Raw genomic sequence first — 21,949 nt, forward strand, 5'->3', positions numbered from 1 at the left:
AAAAATTAATTCCCCAAATGAAGAAGTTATAAGCATAAAGATGTCTGCTATAGGCCCCAAATGGAAGAGACAGGATGTCTAACAATATGGAAATGGTTAATAAAAATATCATATGACCATTTACTATAAAATGAGACTATTTAATAACAAAAACAACACAAATGAAAAAGATGATAAAAATTTTAATCCATCCTATGATTACAACTAACTCAAAAAATATATACATGGATCCATAGACAAGAAGTGTAAAGGAACATGAATGCTGGAATAACCTGTTGACATTTTTTTCTTTTGAATCATTTTTCTATTTTTATTCCGGGGGGAGGTGTCATGATAGATTATTAATAAAATCTTTACACGTAGCATTGGACACTTTCAACTTTCAGTTTAGATAAATGATCTGCAGCTTTGTGTTTGTGTATATATGTGAGGTATGTGCATGGGGCTCATATGCTCATGGGAGAAAGGGAATAGAGAGACAGAGAGCAAAATATCAAATCAATCATTGCCAAGAGCCAGTAGCTGGTTTAGAATGAGACATGAGATATCCACCTACCCCTACAAGTCAAATCCCATATCACGTAATAGCAGCTCAACCCACAAAATTTTAGGAACTAGCAAAAAGCCTACATACAGGAGGGAGATCAGAAAATCAAAAAACAACCGAACAGTCTTTCTTCCTTTTCCTATCATGATAAATAATATTAAAAGCTACCATTTATATAGCCAGGTCTTCAACTGATGACTGTAACTTCAAAGTCACTACTATTAATCACAGTTGATCTTACAAAGCCATTTGGGTTTATGCCTATGACACAGGGGGTGATTTTGCAACATGAATTCTTACAAAGCCCAAATCCCAAATTTATGCCAAGTTCAGCTTTCATCATGCAGGCTTGCTTGGCTCCACTCCGGCACTCCCACAGCTGGAAATGCTACTGTCCTGGCTTTGCAAAGTCAACTTTCTCTTTGTTTGGGGCAAGTTCCCCATCACATAGTTTATTATTACACCAGTCCTTCTACATACTGTCTGTTCAGATAAATGATTCAATTAGATCCAAGCTTACTGGGGACAGGGAAGTCAAGTCAGATGTGCAATTTCAGACAAAGTTCAAAACTTTAAAAATCAGCAAAACAACCTCTGTGTTGCAAACAATTCTCAAGGCGCTTGAACGGTACAAACTGCAAGTCAGTAGCTTCCAAGATTGAGAAACAATTACCAAGAAAATGTTCACGACTTCCATTAAAAAAAAAAAAGCACTTTAAAAGAATGTTCAAGTTACTAACCATGTGTGTTCACGTTTAATCAGAAAGACTGGCTTTGAGATCCTTAGATGGTTATTCAAAGTAGACACACTCCACTGTTAGAAAAAAGCCACCCTGAAGGTATGCCAATTTTAATGACTGTACACTTCTGGATACTAAAACGACATTAAATTATTCCAATTCTACTTTCCTCACAAAAACTCCTAATCTCTGTCTTTATTACCCATGAAAATTATGATTGTCCCAAGAATCTCAATCCTTAGAAAGTATCAGTGGGAGGAGGATGGGATGTGGTTGTTAGCAACTCCATGCACTATTTCTTTAATACTTCACATGCAGGATTCCAACAGGTTAGAGGAGGGTAAAAATGCATGGCATCACTTAGAAATGAACCTTAATCTAAGTATATGGCATTTTGTTCTTTTTTCCTGGAATAATTTTAGACACATCCTCTGTGAAGTTAAGATTTTCAGCTGTGAAGATATGAAGAAGGTGATCTAGTTAATTCAGAGGATTCCACCATAATGGCCACTTGTGGGTAGATGGGTGTGTACAATTTGAAAGAGTACACTTAGTACTCTTAGGATACTGTATTTAAAGCTCAACAATGCTTTTGTTGCTGATTTGGATGCACAAAAGACCAGCCTGGAAGGGGGACACAGGTTAAAAATGACTGCTAAAACAACACCAATTCATAAAGTACTTTACTTATGAAAGGATCAGCACAAGCTACTTAGTCACGGGCTTCCTGAATTTAAACTTTACTCATTGAGAATATACGGCCTGCTTTTTACAAGGAAGCCAAACCTGAACCTTTTTTCATAATCCAAACTTAAAAAGTAAAAGGATCTAAAGCAGCAGAATCATCCTTAACTTTACTTAAGCATTCCCCTCAAGTTAACCCACCCTTGCAAAAGGAGTAGAGAAGGAAGCGGAAGGGTGGGGAAAAAAGAAAAACAGGAGGAACAAGGAACGAAGGAAGGAATATGGATCAATCGAAAGAAAAACTAAAGAATAATTAGTCTCTTCTAGAAATACTCATTTTCAGTAGTCATTCCTTCTTGTGTATGTAAAACATAACACCATTACATCCCACCTACCAACCATAAATCAAATATAGATGCCTATAGCTTGACAGGTATGGTTCAGGGAATAATCTGGACATAAGTAATTCCTTTTGTCCTTATAAAGGCAGAAAATCAAGAGGACTTAAACAAGGACAGTATTAGATTAGATTAGATACCTACCATTGCTCACCATCCGCCTGGCTACTTCCCACAAAACAAGTCCGAAGGCCCAAATATCAACCCTCTTATAAGAATCGAAACAATCCACCTGGATGGTTTCATCTAGAACTTCAGGGGCCATATAGCGTTTAGTGCCCACACGGGGGTTGTTCCCCACGTCAAGTTGATTAGTGCTCTGGGAATGCATGACTGCCAGGCCTAAAAGGAAGAAGACAAAACAGTGTCAATCAGCTCACTACTTTCCCCATAGGAGGTCATCAAAGGATTTTAAACCAATCCCAACCAGAAGTGCCCTCTTGTGGCATTCATGGTCATTTTTGCATTACAGCCAGAAAAAATCTCTGGAATACACTTTGTGATAACATCTGAAGTGAGACCAGCACCAATGTCGTCAGAAACATTCTTCAACTGGTAATACATGACAAAATGTTTTAAGTAAATGACCTATGCACTAAACAAATATGAGGCCAGTGATTGAAGTCCACGGGAAAGCAGGCTCACATTCAATATGTGAGCCTGAAATTGTCTTAACAAGAAGCAAATTAAACTCTCAAACTTCACCACAGGTCCTACTAGTTTTCAAACACATTTCAAACAGTCTGAGACAGAGAATTTGAGGTAATGTGTCACTATATATAGGGAAGACTGCTATAGGCACTGTTCCATGCTTAAAGGAAGAGCTGTTCATCTGAGCAATAATGGTGATGAAATCACAGGCCTTTCTCTTTCCAATTCTCAGTCAAGAATACAGAGAGCATTACACTGGATCCTAACTCAAAGCACAGATCTTATATTAAATGTTTCTCTCTCTTGGTTTATTCATCGTGTTATGAGGACACTCAAGCACCCCTGTGGAGAGGCCCACATGAACAAGAACTGAGGCCTCCTGCCAAGAGTCATATGAGGGAGCCATCTTGGAAGCCCACTTCCAATGACGGCAGCACTGACTTAACAGTTTGAGTGCAAGGCCCAGGAAACTACGAGCAAGAACCATGCAGCTAAGCCATTCCAAAATTCCTGACTCTCAAGGACAATGTAAGATAAGCTGCTAAGTTTTAAGAGTAATTTATTACCTGGTAATAGATAGCTATTACACTAACAAAGGAAATATACTAAACAAATGCAATGTGTAAACTTTGAGTTCTTTTTGCGGAAAAAACTGGGAAATTTTGGAAAGGGGTATTAAATGATAATGTCAGAGCACTATTTTTTAGGTGTGATAATGAAACTATGATTATCTAATATAACAGTAAATGGCCTCATCTTAGGGGATGCATTTTGAAATATCTAGAAATAAATTGTTGCGATGTCTGCAACTAATTTTCAAATGGTTTAGCAAATATACACCCACATACAGACAACTGGCAAAAATTTAACAACTGTTAAACATAGCTGTTGAGTTTATAAGAACTCATTAATAATACTATTCTTTCAACTCTTCTGTATTAGATATTTTTGTAATAAAAATTCAGATAAATTAATTGAATAGTGGTCTTTTTGGAGTATTGCCAACAAAATAATATTTCTAATGATTACCCTTAATTTCTGGGTATAAAGTAAAGAAAAAAAGAAGCATATAACAAATTATGGTTTATCAGAGCCATCTCTTGTACTACATAGCGATGCCCTGAATAATGACCCTTTAACACAGATCTTTACATCTACCCATATAGCCAATTGTAAGGCTGTAGGCTAGATGAAATACAGTTGAAGAATTAACTCGCCAGACTTACTTACACTCTCGCTCTCTCCCAGTCATGTCCCATAAACTAAAGCCAACAGCTGGCTCAATCTGTTCATCTTCCCTGGACCACTGGATCATAACAGCAACTACCATTTGAATGCATATTATTTGCCAAAGATTTAAAATAATTTCTAAATCTTTCAAAAACCCTGAGGGGCTGGCATAATTGTTTTTATAGTTACATGAGTAATACATGAACTCATTTTTATGAAAATGTTAAACAATACAGAAGTATGGTACAGTGTTAGCACTTGGGAGAAATAAATAGATTAGAAGACTTGCACAAAAGCATAGGATGAATAATTGAGAAAGTCAGAGCTCAAACCCAAATTACTCCGGCTCTAAAGACATGATATTATCTTCTATATTGCAACTAAAAACTATCCACAAAGAGCTTTACTTTCATGCCTTTCAACATGTCTGAAATAATTTTCCTCTTATATTTGGGAAACACTGTAAAATAATTTCTCAGTGTGAAAGCACAGGCTTTAAAGGGATTCAAAGAAAATAAATTGTCTTGATGTGTCAAAGCACTTAGAAACATAAAACAGTATTTTTAAAGTTTATTTACATAACTGAAGCTACAGTCTAAGCCTCTATCAGTTTGACAATAACTGTAATGTTATTAATATAACATAAACCATTTTAAATTGAGTAAGCACTCTCAATAGTCTCCTGAAATGAGTAATTACTATTACAGTTCATTTCCTATTAGTACAATTAATTGGCAAATATTCTGAGTATCTAAGGTGAATTTCGTGTTACATAAAATCACTATAAATTAAAATAATCTTATTTATAATGGGACTAAAGCTGCACTAAACAGTGTCCTAACACTGTAAGAATGAGATTTCCCAACAAGGTAAAGGGTGAATTTGTTTAGGGTTTCTTTTGCTTTTTTTTTTTCTTTTTCAATTCAGGTTTTGCCTTAGTTACAGAAGAACAATTTTAGAAACCATGTTTAAGACAAACTCACTCCACAGGTTCTTTAATTGTGTATCTATCTACTCCACGTCACTGTGCACCTACTTTCATGAGATAAGAATATAACCAAATTGGTTGCCTCTTGAAGATGGAATGGGGCAGGGAATATTTTTTCAAACTGAACAAGCATATGGTGACTTTCTGGGGAAACTGGAGAAAGTCTAGCACAATAGGAATTTGGGTTATAGAGCATTTGCCAAAGTTCAGAGAATGTGAGCTTTGGACTTTTGTATTTCAATAATGTAAATCTCATTTTGGTAAAGTGGAGGGTCAGTGAAGAAGGGGAAGGCCCTCAATAAGATGGATAGACACAGTGGCTGCAATGATGGGCTGAGGTATAGCAAGGATCGTGAGGCTGGCACAAGACCGGGAAGTGTTTTATTCTGCTGTGCATAGGTTGCTATGAGTCAGAGACAACTCTATAGCACCTTACAAGAACAACAACAAATCTGAAAAGAGAACAAAGTAAACAAATAATGAATTCTAGTTAATGATATGCTAGTATGTACACTGAAGTCTTTAGGGTTAATTGTTCTTTTATTTGCAGGTTACTTAGAAATGTATCAAAAAATAAGATGGACTGATGGATGGGAAATGGACAGATTGATATGTGATAACATTTAACAAAAGTGAAATGTTAATGGTACAATCCTGGTTGCAAGAATACAATTGTTCACAGTCAAATTACTTCAACTTCTCTGGATTTTTGAAAATTTTCATAATAAAATGCTGGGAAAAGAAAAAAAGGCTGCAATCTAGCTAAACAGTGCAGAACTCTAAGAGTAAAAAGAGTAGCTAAAACATATTTTAAAAAATTTACCCAAATCTGCTATGCAACACTGTCCATTCTTCTTGACCAGGATGTTTTTGCTCTTTAAATCTCGATGGGCAATGGCTGGTTTTCCTTGGGTCCCAAATATCTCTATGTGCAAATGTGCAAGACCACTAGCTATTGACAGCACTATTCGAAGGCAGCTAACTGTATCCAGAGTAGTAAGCTGAAGATAGTCGTACAACGATCCCATTTCATGATAATGTGTAATTAACCACAATTGGGTACTGGAGTGTCTTGATGTCATGTCTGAAGCAATGAAACCTGGAGAGAGAACACAAACAAAATCAACACTCATGTGAGAATTCCACATTGTAACTTTTAATATCTGAAAATAGTAACCTACGTAGTAGACATCATTTATAACATAAGTAAATTAACCAATTGCCATGACTGGAGACTTAAAAGCATCAACAGAGAATAATAATAGCATTTACTCCTTCAAACAGCACTGCTAATGAATATGAAAGCTTCGTATTCATTTCCACTGAAATTAATCCCTTTAAAAATGTTAAACTGCATTAAGATTTAAATAGAAATAATATCTTTGTGCTCACACATAATTGACACTGTAAAGCTCTTCTTCATGTCAATATCCTAAGAAAATACCATTCATCCAACACCCAGAAAAAGAACATAAACCCCAGAACCCAGAGACCTATAGGTTAGTCCTGACTCTAATTCTCTGTATAACACTGAATAACTCATGTAAACTCTCTGGTCTATGTCTGCACAGAAGTGTAACAAATGTATAATAGATGTGTAATAGATTAAATGACTAGCTAATTCATCAAGTAATAATAAAAAAAGGAAATAGTCAAATATGAATGAGCTACTTCTTATGATGCCTTTAGTCAGAGCCCCCTCCAGAAAAAAACCAATTAACAATGGTATTTATTGGCTAGAAAAGACAGATTAAAAAAAAAAAAAAATGAAATTAAGGAAAGGTTTATATAAGGAAGGAAATGTTCTTCGTTGGTTACCAGGGGTAGGAGGGGAGGAGAGGGAACACTAGTAGATAGGTAGAGACAAGTATTGATTTGGGTGAAGGGAAAGACAATGTACCATACCAAATATGAATGATCAACACGGTAGCATTGAGGAAAAGGAAGACATAGCGAGGTACATAGGAGGTACAGACAACAAAGATGAACCCTTTTGCACATACAATACTGCATTGTTAGTGATGGCAAACATTGATCTGTGGGTGGATAGATGGAAGAACAGGCTGAAAGATCAGGTTATGTTTAGGCAGAGGGGAGTGTGGCCATGACCATGTACAGGGTTGGCAGACAATGTTTCTACAAGTGTATTTGTATGTTCTGTAAGAATTTCCAGGTGTGTAGTAGAGCTGATAAGGGAGAAGGTTGTAGTCACTCCTTGGCCACAGCCAGTTACCCAGAGGAAGCGAGTAGTTGGACCGGTGGGCTCAGGACCATGGTCACAAAGCACATCAAGCTCAGTTGGCATATCATACTACACAAAACATTGTTCTGCATCCTACTTTGACAAGTAATGACTGGAATCTTAAAAGCTTGCAAGCAGCCATCTAGATGCAAAGGATGAGTCTCTCCTCAACCAGAGCAAAGAAGAATAAGGAAAACCAAGGATGCACGGAAACAATTAGTCCAAGCGACTAGTACACCATATGGTCCTCAGTCTATACAACTATGAGACCAGAAGAATTAGATGGTGCCCAGCAACCACTGTCAACCACTTGGAGGGGGATCTATGTAGGAGATCCTGGATAGAGTGGTAGAAAAATGTGGAATAGAACTCAAAATCATAAATTAAAAATGGGGGGCAGGTTTGCTGGTCTGATAGAGCCTGATGGAACCCCTGAGACTATGGTCCCTAGCTGTCCTTCAGGTCTGGAATTGAAATCACTCCTGAGCCAAACAAAAGATAGGCATAGAGGTGAACATTAACATTAGGTAGATATACTCCTTGGAGAGATCAATCATAAGAGAATAGAAGGGCTGTGTATGCACAGGGAGACAGCTCGGGAAGCAGGAGTGCATGGGAGGGAAGGACAGAGAGAGGAGGTGGCTATGGGGAGGAAGTGGGAGCAGAACTGTTGTATAGTGGGAGACTGCAGTCAATGTCATGAGAGAAAGTGTATGCGAACTACTGTATGGAAGATGAATTTGCTCTGTAAACTTTCACCCAAATCACAACAAAATTAAAAAACAAAATGAAATTACAATCTTGAAAGATATTAATAGGAGAAATAATGTACAGGGAGGAGGAGATACGAAGAAATTCTCTGTAGTTTCTGCATAATTTTTCTATAAATCTAAAACAGAAAGTCTATTTTTTAAAATGACAATATAATGAGAAAAGACTGTAACAGTGCTATCTGCAAAGGGCAATGTGAGACCAGAGTAAGGAATTATTATAATTTAGACTAGACAATACCACAGGCTTCCATCTGAAAGTGATAAATGAACTGGTCTTGAAGAGAAGATACTGACAAAAGTAGACAGAAAGGTAGGAAGAGATTTTTCTAGACATTATGAAGTAGATTTCTGAGCACACTAAAGAAATCCCAGAAGTCAGGTGGTGCCAATCCTATGAAATAAATGATCACAGATATGCTTGCCTTTTCTGCTACAGAGATACCTGTCTAGAGTTATTCTTATGTATATGAGACATAGTTATAGACAGTGAAAGTTGGAACTTCTAAGAAGACAGTATTTTTTAGAAAATGAAAGAGATGGCTTGAAGAAGAATTAAATGATTGTGGAGGTATCAGATAAAAACAAGACATATAAAAATGCCTTATAGTTGCATAACTCACTGCCATCAAGTTGATTCCAACTCACAGTGACCCCCTTTGGGTTTCTGAAGTTATACATCTGTATGGAAGTAGATTGCCCCATCTTCTTCCCATGCAGCAGCTGGTGGGTTTGAACCACTGACCTTCTGGTTAACAGCTGAATGTTTTATCCACTATGCCACCAGAGCTCCTTTAATAGTTACACAGTATTTTATATAATATTTATAACTCACATATATTTTCTCATGAGATTTTTTTCCTAAACACAGTAGTTAGATAAGTACCACTGTATTCATTTTACAGATAATAAAGTTCTATGGGAAGAAATGGTGGAGAAATTCAAAATCAGTCAAAACAAAGCCAGAAGCCAAATGTGGAACAGATCATCAACTGCTCACATACAAGATGAAGCTGAAGAAAATTTTATAAAGTCCATGAGAGCCAAAGTATGACCTTGAATATATCCCACATGAATACAGACACCATCTCAAGAACAGATTTGACACTTTGAACACTTATGACCAAAGACCAAATGAGTTGCCTGTGGGATGACATCAAGGACATCATACATGAAGAAAGCACTGAAGAAAGGTCATTAAAAAGAAAAGAAAAAAAGACCAAAATGGATGTCAGAAGAGTCTCTGCAACTTGCTCTTGAACATTAAGTAGCTAAATGGAAGGAAGAAATGCTGAAATAAAAGTGCTGAACAAGAAATTTCAAAGGACAGCTTTAGAAGACAAAGTAAAATATAATGAAATTATGCAAAAACCTAGAGTTAGAAAAATAAAAGAGAACGCTTTTGGCACTTTTCAAGTTGAATGAACTAAAGAGAATATTCAAACCTTTAGTTCTAATATTGAAGGATGCTAAGGGCAAAATACATGAACTCTGATACCACTATGGCTAAAGCACTGGGCTGCTAAACAAAATGCTGGCATTTAAATCCACCAGCCCATTCCACAGGAAAATGAAGAGGCAGTCCACTTCCATAAAAATTTACAGCCTTGGAAACCCTATGTGCAGTTCTACTCTATCCTATAGGATCACTATGAATCAGAATCTTAATGGCAGTAGGATTTTGGAGTAAGGGCAAAATATTGAATGAGAAGCATCAAAAGAAGATGGAAGGAATATACAGTCACTGGACCAAGAAAATTGGTCAACATTCAGTCATTTCATGAGGTAACATACAATCAAGAACTGACAATATTGAAGGAAGAAGTCTAAGCTGCACTGAAGTCGTAGGCGACAAACAAGGCCCTAGGAGTTGATAAAATACTAATTGAGATGTTTCAACAAACAGATGCAATGCTGAAAGTATCCATTTGGCAACCTAGACAACCAACTGGAAGAGATCCTATTTGTGCCTATCCTAAAGAAAGGTAATTTAACAGAATGTGAAAATTATCAAACACTATCATTTGTATCACATACAAGTAAAATTTTTTAGATAATTTAAAAACCGCTGCCACAATGTATTGACAAGGAACTGTGAGAAATTCAAGCCAGATTCAGAAGAGAACATGGGAGGAGGGATATTATTGCTGATATCAGACAGGCTTTGCCTAAAAGCAGAAAATAACAGAAAGATGTTTACTTATGTTTTACTGACCATGCCAAAGCCTTCGACTTTGTGGATCATAACAAATTATGGATACTCCGACAAAGAATGGGAATTCTAGAACACTTAATTGTCCTCACATTGGTTGGGAGTCATATAGACCAAGAGGCAGTCATTACAACAGAATAAGTGGATATTTTAAGTTTTAAAATCAGGAAAGGTGTGTATCAGAGTAGCATACTTTCACTATACCTATTCAATCAGTAAGCTGAGTGAAAAATCTGAGAAGGTAGACTATATGAAGAAGAATGTGGCATCAGGACTGGAGGAAGACTCATTAACAACCGATGGTATGTGATATGACACAACCTTGCTTGCTGAAAGTAAAGATGGCTTGAAGCATTTACTGATGTAGATCAAAAACTACAGTCTTCAGTATGGATTATGGATAACACCTCAACATAAATAAAACAGAAATTCTCACAACGGGACAAGTAACATCATGATAAACAGAGAAAATACTGAAGTTGTCAAAGATTTCATTTTACTTGGATCCACAATCAATGCCCATGAAAGAAATCAAACAACACAGACCTCTTTAAAGTGTCAGAGCAAAGATGGTACTTTGAGGACTAAGTGTACCTCAATCAAGCCATGGAATTTTCTATCACCTCATCGACCTGCAAAACCTAGACAATAAATAACAAAGAATGAAGAAGAATTAACTGAATTATGGTGTTTGCAAAAAATACTCACTATATCATGGACTGCCAGAAGACAAAAAACCTGTCATGGAAAAATACAGCTAGAATGCTCCTTAGAAGGGAGAATGGCAAGACTTCGTCTCAGGTACTATGGTCACGTTATCTGTAGGGACTGGTTCCTGGAAAAGGACATCATGTTTGGTAACGTAGAGGGTCAGTGAAAAAGAGGAAGACTCTCAACAAGATGGACAGACACAGTGGCTGCAACAACAAGCTCAAACATTGCAATGATTATGAAGATGGTACAGGACCAGGCAGTGTTTCACTCTGTTGTACACAGGGTCGCTTTGAGCTGGAACCAACTCAACAGTACCTAACAACAGCAGGAAAACTGCAGTTGAAAGATGTTATTTGAAAGATCACGCAAAACATCTGGTATACTACATCTAGTATAGGGAGCCTCTGGGACCAGATGAAGATATCCTATGTGATCATCATCAACAACCACCACAACAATGGCCAAAAAATCCCACTGCCAGTGAGTCGATTCCAACTCATAGAAATCCCCATAGGGTTTCCAAGGCTGTAAATCTTTATGGAAGTAAACTGCCTCATCTTCCTCCCATGGAGCAGCTGTTAAGTTTGAACCACTGACCTTCTGGTTAGCTGCCAAATGCCTTATCCATTGTGCCACCAGAGCTCCAATAACAATGGGAGAAGCTAATAATTACTGGGTTGTATTAACTTAATTTTTCAGAATCTCCAGGAAATAGGTATAGCACACTATTGACAGATGAGGTCACTAATGGTCCCCCCTTGAATCCATCCCCTTAACCCATCATACCATACTGCTCCCAAACAAGTTGTGTTCTACTTTGACATTTGTACCTACACGGAATCAGCAGAACAAGTTGAATTAACATGTCGGCGCCTTGCCACCTGCCTGCCTCTCTATCCATCACTCTTCCTATGATCCAGATCCATGGCCTGACCCTATTCATCCCCTCCTCCTTCCCTGCTCTCCAGTCTCTCCTTGTCCCCTCCTGGCTGTTTTTCTTGGAGTCTTCAGCCGGCAGTCATATGAATTGAAAATGTGTCTTTCAATATTAGTGACTCTTGAAAAAGAAAATGTTCTCACTTTATAATTTTAAAACCAAATGATTTTAATCTTTAATGCCTTGGTAAAAAGCAAATACCCCTAAGTATAAAGCACCACTCAAAACAAACTTAATTATTTTTGTGTTCTGTATGGCCTCCACTGATGTCTCCCCTCAAGGGTGAACAACCTCAAGTTAAATAAATAAATCATAAACAAAGAAATTTTTATTCTCTTACCTTCCCTAAGTCCCCTCGGTCTTAGAGAAGGATTTATCTGTCCTGTTAATTATGCTTTAGACCTTCAGGAAAAATTACTTAAATAAGCAGGATTTTTTTTTTTTAACTGTTTAGGTGTGCTTACAAACGTAAGAGCACTTGGATGGGATATTTGTGCCACTGTCAATGGAGATTGGAAGTTGAACAGGTGCCTGTAAGTTGGAATTCTGACAAAGCAACTGGATGCGTTATAAAAAAGGGAGAAAATAATTAGGGAAGAGGCCTCTTATGTCATCCTCCTACTCTTCAAGAGTCAAAATAAACCCCAAAGTCTTAAACACAGTAGTCAGGGCCCCTTGTGAGCCTCTCACTGGTGACTCTCCCACATACCTGGCACCAGGCAGCTTTGACAGCTGAGAAGTAAAGCTACCACAAAGTGGTTAAGAGTGTTAGGTCCTGTATATTCACAATAACAATAACAAAAATAAAGTACAATATTTAAAAATATGACCTCACTTATTAACCAATGCACTACTGACTTGTTATAACAAATTAATAAATTAATATTAAAATATTGCTATGTTCTTGGATTTATCTTCTTTAATAAAGTAGAGTTTAATTTTCTGACAAAATGATTGGGTTTTATCTTTCTGGTATTTTACTTAAACAGAGCTCTGATGGCACAGTGATTAAGGCATTTGGCTGCTAAGAAGGTCAGTGGTTCAAACCCACCAGCTGCTCCATGGAAGAAAAATGAGGCAGCCTGCTTCCGTGAAGATTTACAGTCGTAGAAACCCAATGGAGGTTGCTATGAGTCAGAACTGACTTGCTGGCAGTGACTTTTTTTTTTATCTTTGGTTTGGTGTTTCACTTAGGATTTTGACAATTTTATAATTACACCCACTCCTCACCTATCGACACAGTTAGGTTCCAAAGACCACGTGATCATGCAAAATCGGCATTATGTGAGAGTAGGGGGTTATGCTCCATCTTCAGCAACCCATGTCTGTAGCCACCCTTCCCCACCACCATGGAGCCCACAGGGGTTGAGGGTGGTGGTCAGGTGTTGTCCACCACTTGCTGCCTTCTGCCACTGCCCTGGGCAGGGACCCCACTCATCCTCTATCCACCCCAGCCCTTAGCCCCGCACTGCCCCTTCCCTTTCTGTCTCTCCCCACCTCCCCCATTGATCTTACTGATACCTTCAGGCCCTGGCCTGGCCTCCCCTTGCCTATCCGTGACCTCACACTACCCTGCTGTCACCCTGCACCTCCTACTCCTGGACTGAGATGTCACAGATGTGAGAAGTCCCAGTCGGCACCATCCCTTACATGGCCCAGTTACTGATGGAGCCTCCAGTCTATCATTCAAGGTGGCCTGTGAAGGGTGCCCCAGATCTAGCCATTGTCCTACATGGGGACCAAACCATTAGAGGTAGTGCTTAAGAATTTTTTCAGAGTTGTCATAAAAGTGAAATGTCAGCTAATGAGATAGTCAATAAGTGAACAGTAGGTATAAAATGTGTGTTGGGGTGGAGGGAGTGTTCAATCCTGGACCCAGACTACCTAGCCCCATACCATGCCCAAGCTGGGTGATCTTGGACAAGTCATTTAAAATCTCTTTGGCTCGGTTTCATCATTTTTAAAATGCGGGTAACAACAACATACATCTGAAATAGCTACTGTGAGAATAAAAGAGTTATTACATGTAAAGTGCTTATTATGATGCCAAACACACAGTAAGTGTTCCAAAGTAGTTAAATCATGGTATCTTAAAACGCACAGGGCTCAATTAAAGCCACAACCACCACCTTGTACTTTAATATCTTTTTTCAGTTTTTTTTTTTACTTATAATTGGTCTCAAGAAATTCTGAGTCATTGAATAGTTAGACAATACCTTTTACGAGTAGGAGAAAAGCCTGAAGTGGAACTCTCTTATTAACTCAACTTCCTTGGTTTTGGTAATGAGGAAAAGAATTCTCAGAAAGGTACATCACATACAGAGAGTTGAATGGTGCCAAGAGTGGAAACTACTTTTCAAAACTCCCACTCTCCGTTTCTGCCACCATATAATACAACCACCCAACACTCCCTTATCTGTTGACTTCTACACGAGACATAAAAACTTGTTGCCATTGAGTTGATTCCAACTCACAATGACCCTGTAGAACATCCCAGAGGGGTTCCCAGGCTGTAATCTTTATGACAGCAGATCACCAGGTCTCCTCTCCCAGAGTCACTGGTGGGTTCAGACCACCAACCTTCTGGGTAATAGTTAAGCATTCAGCCATTATATCACCAGGGCTACCTGAAATTCAAACTAGTCCCTTTAAAAGATATTGCTTTAGTGTTTAATTAGAGGGATCAACAATGAGGGTCCAGTATTTGATACACACACAAAATAACACACACACCTACAATTATATAATTTAATTATATATTTTAGGAGGTTATAGTTAGCAGTAATTGAAGGTAGGGGAAAATCATGATGTGATACTCAAAATACCATTTGCTCTTTTGATAGCAAGAAAAAAAAAATAACCACACAAAACCTAAATTCAGAAAACTGATAAAGTAGGAAAAGAAGTTTAAAAAAAAAAAAGGTTGTACGTTTCTATCATCTTTCTCCACTAAAAGGACTATAGGATAAAATCAATCCACATGGCTGTGATTATGATGAAAGCGGAAAGATCTTATAAATTCAGAATTCCCATAAATCATTTGGTAATAAGAAACGGACAATGTTCTGACCTACGTGATCACAAAGACTGAGCCTGACTTATGTTACAGGAATCACCATTTATTAATCTGTTGCTCAACCTAAGTCTGCTCCAGCTTCGAAGGAAAAATTGGGCCATACTATGTACTCCTAGAAATCAATGTGCCTATCTCAAAAGCTGTGCCTTCCTGAGGGACATTCAAGGCTAACTCTAGAATCTAATTAGCACCATCACTACTGTATGACCATCTGGCAGATTACACTGTAGGCTACAGAACTGTGGTTTAGAATGCCCTGTGTGGTTCTCAACTCTATATTTACCCTACTGGGTAAATTTAACCTCTCTGTACCTTGGTTATCTCATCAGTTAATTGGGAAAACAAGAGTACCTAACCTTTTGTAGTTGTGGTGATGATTAAATGAGAAAATGTACATAAAGCACTTATACCATGCTTAGTGCATAGTAACTATTCATTACTATTAGTGTTGTGATTGTTCTTCCGCTACATATATACCTCTAACTGCAACACAGGCAATGTGTGGCAAGAGTTAAAGCAGTATGCACAGGGAGATAGCTCAGGGTGCAGAAGAGTATGAAGGGATGGACACTGGGAGGAGGTAACTATGGGGAGGAAGTGGGAGGGGAGCTGCTGCATTGTAAATTTTGGTCAATGACATGAGACAAAGTATATGTGAACTGCCGTATGAAAAGTAAATTTACTCTGTAAATCTTCACCCAAATCCTAAAAAAAAAAAAAGAGTTAAAGCAGAATACAAAATAAGAAAGTACAGAAAAACACAACTCCACTGGGAGAAACTAGAAGGGAAATGAGACGTTTGGAGGGAGGAGAAAGGAGGTTAAAGGGTAAGGAAGGAGACAGTGGGTATCAAGGACAATATGAACAAAGTCACAGACATCTAAACGTCTGTGGCATTACCAAGAAATGGCAAATATCAGAAGTAGCTACATGTGCAAATATTTGTAGATAAAGCTTATGAGACTCTTTGGAAGCAATTAACAGGGAGCCCAAAAGTCACAAATGTTTTCAGCAATGTGGGAGTCATCAAAGACACTTTGAGCAGAGGACTCACTGCTCCCCCATAGATAACTCAGAGTGAAAAAATAGTCTGGAAAGGGAAGGCCACGAGCAACAATACAAGTGAGGAGGATTAGGTGCTGACTAGGGCTTATGGGGCAAGGCAAAGGGAGAAATCAACAGTGGGAAATCGCGGTAATTCTGAGATGAAACATACTATTATACATTGAAGCAAAACTTTGGGCAAGGTCAAAACTATTACTTGCAGACAATGTGACTCAGACTTAAATACTAAATTAGTAGTACTGGGAAACAAATTAATTCTGGCAATGGCCTTCCTATAAGTGCCTAACGCACTTGACTGCTAACCAGAAGGCTGGCGGTTCAAACCCACCAGCCACTCCTCGGAAGGAAGATGGGGCAATCTATTTCCGTAGTGATACTGCCTCGGAAACCCAAGGAGGGGTCACTATGAGTCGGGTCTGACTTGACGGTACATAACAACAACAACAACAACAAACTAAAAGCCATAAAATAGCCAAAAGGAAAAAAACATTCCATGCAGAGTTAAAGTCGATGTAAACTTCATATTCGCTACTAAAGCAGCACTCTAGGCACCATTCATTAACCATCTATTAATATGACCACATTTATTCTTACTCTCTATACTGAAAGGTTGGCAATTTGAGTCACTTAGAGGCACCTCAGAAGAAAGGCCTGGCAATCTACTTCTAAAAACTCAGCCATTAAACAGCCTGGGGAGCACAGGTCTCTTCTGACACACACGGGGTTGCCATCAGTTGGAATCAACTCAACAGCAACTGTTTTTGTTGCTGTTATTTTGAAGATCACCATCGTAGTATCTTAATGGGCATTTCAAGTTTTTCACAAATGTTTCTAAGCTTTAGTTTCCAAATTCAAATTTATGCTGCTTCTTTCTGTAAATGAGAGCTTTAAAACGACGCTTAGTTGAAGGAATGTGCATTTAATTATGATGTCCCTGGGAGCTGTGAATCTCTAGGAAATAGTCCAAAGATCTTTCTTAGCTTGATTCTATAAATATTCAAAAAGGGTGGGGTGAGTAGAACAACCAATGAGGCCTTGAAGTGAACAATATGGGGCAAATTTTTATGTTTAAATAACAATCTGCAGATGTAGGAATAAGAATTAGCAATAACAACTTCTCTTTCACCATCCAGAGAACGATGAACTTATGTGCAAATTCAAACAAGAAATTGGCATTAAAAAGAAAATTAAACAGTATACACCAATGCTGGAAGGCGCTCTGGTAGCACAGTGGGTAAGGCATCTGGCAGCTAACCAGAAGGTTGGTAGATCAAACCCTCAAGTTGCTCTATTGGCCAAAGATGAAGCAATCTACTTCCACAAAGATTTACAGCCTTGGAAACCCTACTAGGATCGCCATGAGTAGGTCAACTCAAGGGCAGTGGGTTTGTTTTTTTGGGGGTTTATGTAAATGCTGGAGATCTCTATATCAGTTTTCAGGAGAGAGTTTCCAATTCACATTCACCTGAAAAGGCAGGTGAATTATTTCTATCTAGATACAATTAATAAAGGGGATTACCCTTATGCTTACTTACCTAAGATATTTTCATGCCTCAGCATTACAGTATTGTATAATTCTGTTTCCCTGAACCACGACTTCTCGTCCCGGGATGAAAAAATCTTCACAGCGACATTCTCCCCTTGCCAGCTGCCCCTCCACACCTCTCCATATCTGCCTTTCCCTGCACAAAACGAAACAGAGGCAACACTGGACATTAAGCACACAAGAAGCAACCAGCCCTAATTATGTGTTAAAAATAAGCCAGTAAATGTAGTGCTTGCAATTCTTAATCCCTCCTGTTGTTCACTCTGAACAACTCAGTTTGGGAATACAAATACCTGCCTGTAAAGACATATAGAAGTAAGGTGAAACGTACCCCTCCCACCCACCTCAGCATGGCAACAAATTAAAAGCCCTCTGTATCTGCATTGTCCAATTATCTGCTAATTACTATTTACATTTAAAACCCTACAGTGAAAGGTATAAAATTTCTATGGTTTTAAAAACACAGGGTAATTAGAGAAACTTAGAAAATGGTAGAGAGAGAGCGATTTCATGTTGCACTGGTAGCAAAAAAAAAAAAGTACTTAGGCGAACTTGAACAGCTTACTTGATTCCTTCCCTTCAGAGAGGATCGATCAACACAGGCATTTTTCTAGAGTCCAAATTGGTGAATTTACACATGCATTATATTTTTCACAAAGAATAATAGGAAGTTTGAGATATGTGTCCTGAAGGATAGCAAACACCAAGACCTACACGGCTGTAGAAATAATATCTTTGTGCTCACACAACAAGCAGCCCCTGCCATCCTTACAGGATTTGTTGGCAGAAGATCTATTTCAAAAGAGGATTTGCAAAGTCTTAAACACATAATCCCAGAACAGTACTGATTTCTGACACTGGTCATGGGTATTTGCTCATTAGACAGCCCGTGATGCCACAAGTGGGCTATGCTGGAAAGGCCACTTGGAGAATACATTTTGGAAAATGTGGGGACTAGTTGTGATCTGATCAGTGTGGTGCACGCCTCCCTCCTGCAGCAGCAACATACTTGACAGCTTTGTCAACTACAGGCTCCCTCTTCCATTCTTCTCTTTAATTATAGGTAGGGGTGATCAGGGAGATGGGGTGCAGGAGGTAATTACCATGAGACGATAGAGATCAGCACAGTGTATAATCAAGGGAAAAGACATCCCAGGCACCTAGATAACAAGGCAGCAGGAGATACAACTTGCAGGGCAGTAGCTTTCTACCAAGGCTGCTAGGAGGCACCGCTTATAATAAGCAGCTGCAGCACCACCTGCATATACAGCAAACAGCTCTTGGCTGACAAAAACTAAGGCATTGAGAACCCAAACACAGAAAGAGAAGGCATGTCTGTCGAGGTGACACACCTGAAACACAATCCAGAGTGCTAAATCTGTATCCCCTCACAATAAACAATGTCAGTATGAAATACACACAATTAATCCAAAACGTAGGGGTTCTGGTGGTGCAGCAGTTAAAGCATTCAGCTGCTAACCAAAAGGTCAGTGGTTCAAACCCGTCAGCAGCTCTGTTGGAGAAAGATGAGGCAAGTCTGTATCCATAAAGATATACAGCCTTGGAAACTCTATGAGGTAGATCTACTCTGTCCTATGGGGTCACTATGAGTCGGAATCGACTCAGTGGCAGTGGGTTTAGTCGAAAATGATGTCAAATGTGACCAAGAAGTGCTCACTGTGGGTTACTATCAGGCCAGACAAATACTAATTAGCAAAGAACTAATTTTAATAAAGTCACAACAATTGCCCAGTATGTGTAGCTCAAGCTCAGGGCTACAGTTAAGATACTATAAAATCAGCTGCTAGAAAATGGTGCACTCATCTTTCCCTGGCTTTGCCTCCAGTATCTGTGTTTATTTTCCCTTTGCCTTCTTGTTCTCACCAAGAAGGGGAGAAGATTATTCTGGGGAATTGTGAACATTACTAGAAAGTTGTCTCAAATCCTTTTTAAAAAGAAAACATGAGACGGACAAGACTGTAGATAAGTTAAAATAGAAATTTACTTCAATGATTTTCAATTTTTTTAAAGTTTTCAAGTGCTTTTTGCAAAGGCAACTTGACTCAAAGGCCCCTAAAACAGAAGCAGAGCTGCCCAAAAGTCCTGTCCATGGTTGTGATTTCACTGATCACCATCTGGAAATGGCTGATCTATTAAAACTTTCCATTATTTGAACCAAAAATGGTATCATACTATCCCTGCAGTTCCCATATCTTCATATTCAAGCCTGTACCACATGAACACGAACTACAAGTTGCTGAAAAGCCATCACTTTTGTTAGTCTTCAGGGTTAAATCAAACAAATGCTATCATTGAATTTACCCTATTTCATAAAATGCTGAAGACTAGAAACAGTATACATATTTTAATGATGCAATATTATCTATATAACCAGAAACAGTGTATGTATTTTAATGATATAATATTATTGTGCCCTTTGGACTCTGGGGCCAATCTCTGAGAACAGATCTTGAGATTGCGTGCTACTCTGTGAATGCTGAGTGGCCATGGAGCACATGGGGCAGAGAATAACAGGACACGTAAACAATCAATAGGATGCTTGTCGGTACAAGAGAACAACCCTAGTGGTAACCACAATTTCTTTTTCTCTATTCACACCTTGTTATGGAGAAGTGGGAAATGAGAGACTGCCAAAGTGGCTGCAGACCTGGAGAAAAGGCAACAAGGCTGCCTCCTCATTAGTTGCTACTCTTCCTACCTCTTACAGCTTCCCATCTACTACTGGAATTAGGGGTCCCCCAGTTTCCACAAAACAAGAAATAAAAACCAGAGGCTATTAGCCAAGTGGTAAAGACAACTTATGATGGGCAGCCACCTCCCAGAATCAGAAGATGTGATGACAGGCACTGTCAAGCCCAATCCAAAGACACCTTGAGAACTAGGTGGAGGGTGGAGATGTTGCCAACTCAGGACTGCCACTGTGGCCATTCCAGCATGCCAGCTGAAGTAAAACTAATGAAAACTATAAAGCAACTCCCAAACACTCTCCACATAAAAAGCAAAACTAATAAAGATCAAACTTAAAAAAACCCACTTGGCTCGATCTTCCTAGAAGGCAATTGGCAGTATATAAAATAAGCCATAAAAAAAAAATTCACAAATTCTGATCCAAGAACCCCAATCTTGGGAATTCATTTCAAGAAAATAATTCAAAAAAGAAAAGAGCAATGTGTGCAAAAATTGTATCGCTGAAGTTAATCTAATCCCTCATTGGGCTATTATACAATCTTTTAAAATACTTGTGATATCTACAAATATGTGGAACTATGTGTGCTTAAAACTGGGCAAAAAAATCGTATATACACCACAATTACATCTACAAATAAGTATGTTCACATATGGGAAAAATATGAGGCCACAGAGAAATGTATATAGCTCTTATCTAAATAAAGGAGCTATAAAGGTACCTTTGGTAAAAATTTGTTTAACTATTTTTAAAAGAAGGAGAAGAGAGGGAGGAATTGGAGAATTGCAATAAAGAATTTTATTGTCCAAAAACCTACTTACCTCCAATCATTTAATACCTAGAGTTAGGCACAACCATGTCGATTCGTCTTTCAAGTATTCTCTTCATCCCTATGGGTCTAAGTACAACCAAAAGCATTTGCCCAGGCGTTCTCTGTACTAACTAGTGACACACTCCTTTGACAAGAGCTCTGACAAGCTCAGGTGCTCACACATGAATCATGGAGAACAGAGAAGTAGTCATACTGCATGGCTACCTCACATCACCTGAAGTTTAATAAGGAAGCAACAGGCAACAAGAAGCAGCAGATCCTCCAAGTTCCTTCTTATTTCTAGAACCATGACTACATTACATATAACCCCCCAAAAAGGGAAAAAGAATTACCAACCGACACACTCCAACAGTGTTATCTGACGAGCCACTGTTCTTTGTACCAGAAAAGGAAGACCAGAGCCACTTCCCGATGTACATGAATGATCCAATAAATCCTGTGGTTTAAGATAAGGCAGGGAAAAAAAAAAAGATTGAAAAATAATTTCTGGTGTAGAGTATTAGCATGTATGTCATTGTAACCCATTGTTGTTGTTGTTGTTATTTTGCCGTCGAGTCGGCCCCGACTCATAGCGACCCCTCCTTGGGTTTCCGAGGCAGTTATCACTACG

General features: G+C 38.5%; 1 protein-coding gene across 1 annotated transcript in view; it reads right to left on the minus strand.

Moving 5' to 3' along the window:
- Positions 1 to 21,949, minus strand: part of ACVR1 (activin A receptor type 1) — a 78,182-nt gene that overhangs the window by 14,404 nt on the left and 41,829 nt on the right. Inside the window, exons 5-8 of the mRNA XM_007941820.2 lie at positions 21,676 to 21,775; positions 17,790 to 17,936; positions 6,062 to 6,337; positions 2,514 to 2,711 (exon numbers count right to left, since the gene is read on the minus strand). Coding sequence (XP_007940011.1) covers positions 2,514 to 2,711; positions 6,062 to 6,337; positions 17,790 to 17,936; positions 21,676 to 21,775 — 721 coding nt within the window. The remainder of the gene's footprint in view (positions 1 to 2,513; positions 2,712 to 6,061; positions 6,338 to 17,789; positions 17,937 to 21,675; positions 21,776 to 21,949) is intronic.

The sequence above is a fragment of the Orycteropus afer genome, unplaced genomic scaffold (genome assembly GCF_000298275.1).
Source record: "Orycteropus afer afer isolate SDZICR_OR568_19922 unplaced genomic scaffold, OryAfe1.0 scaffold00084, whole genome shotgun sequence".
Taxonomy (NCBI): Eukaryota; Metazoa; Chordata; class Mammalia; order Tubulidentata; family Orycteropodidae; genus Orycteropus; species Orycteropus afer.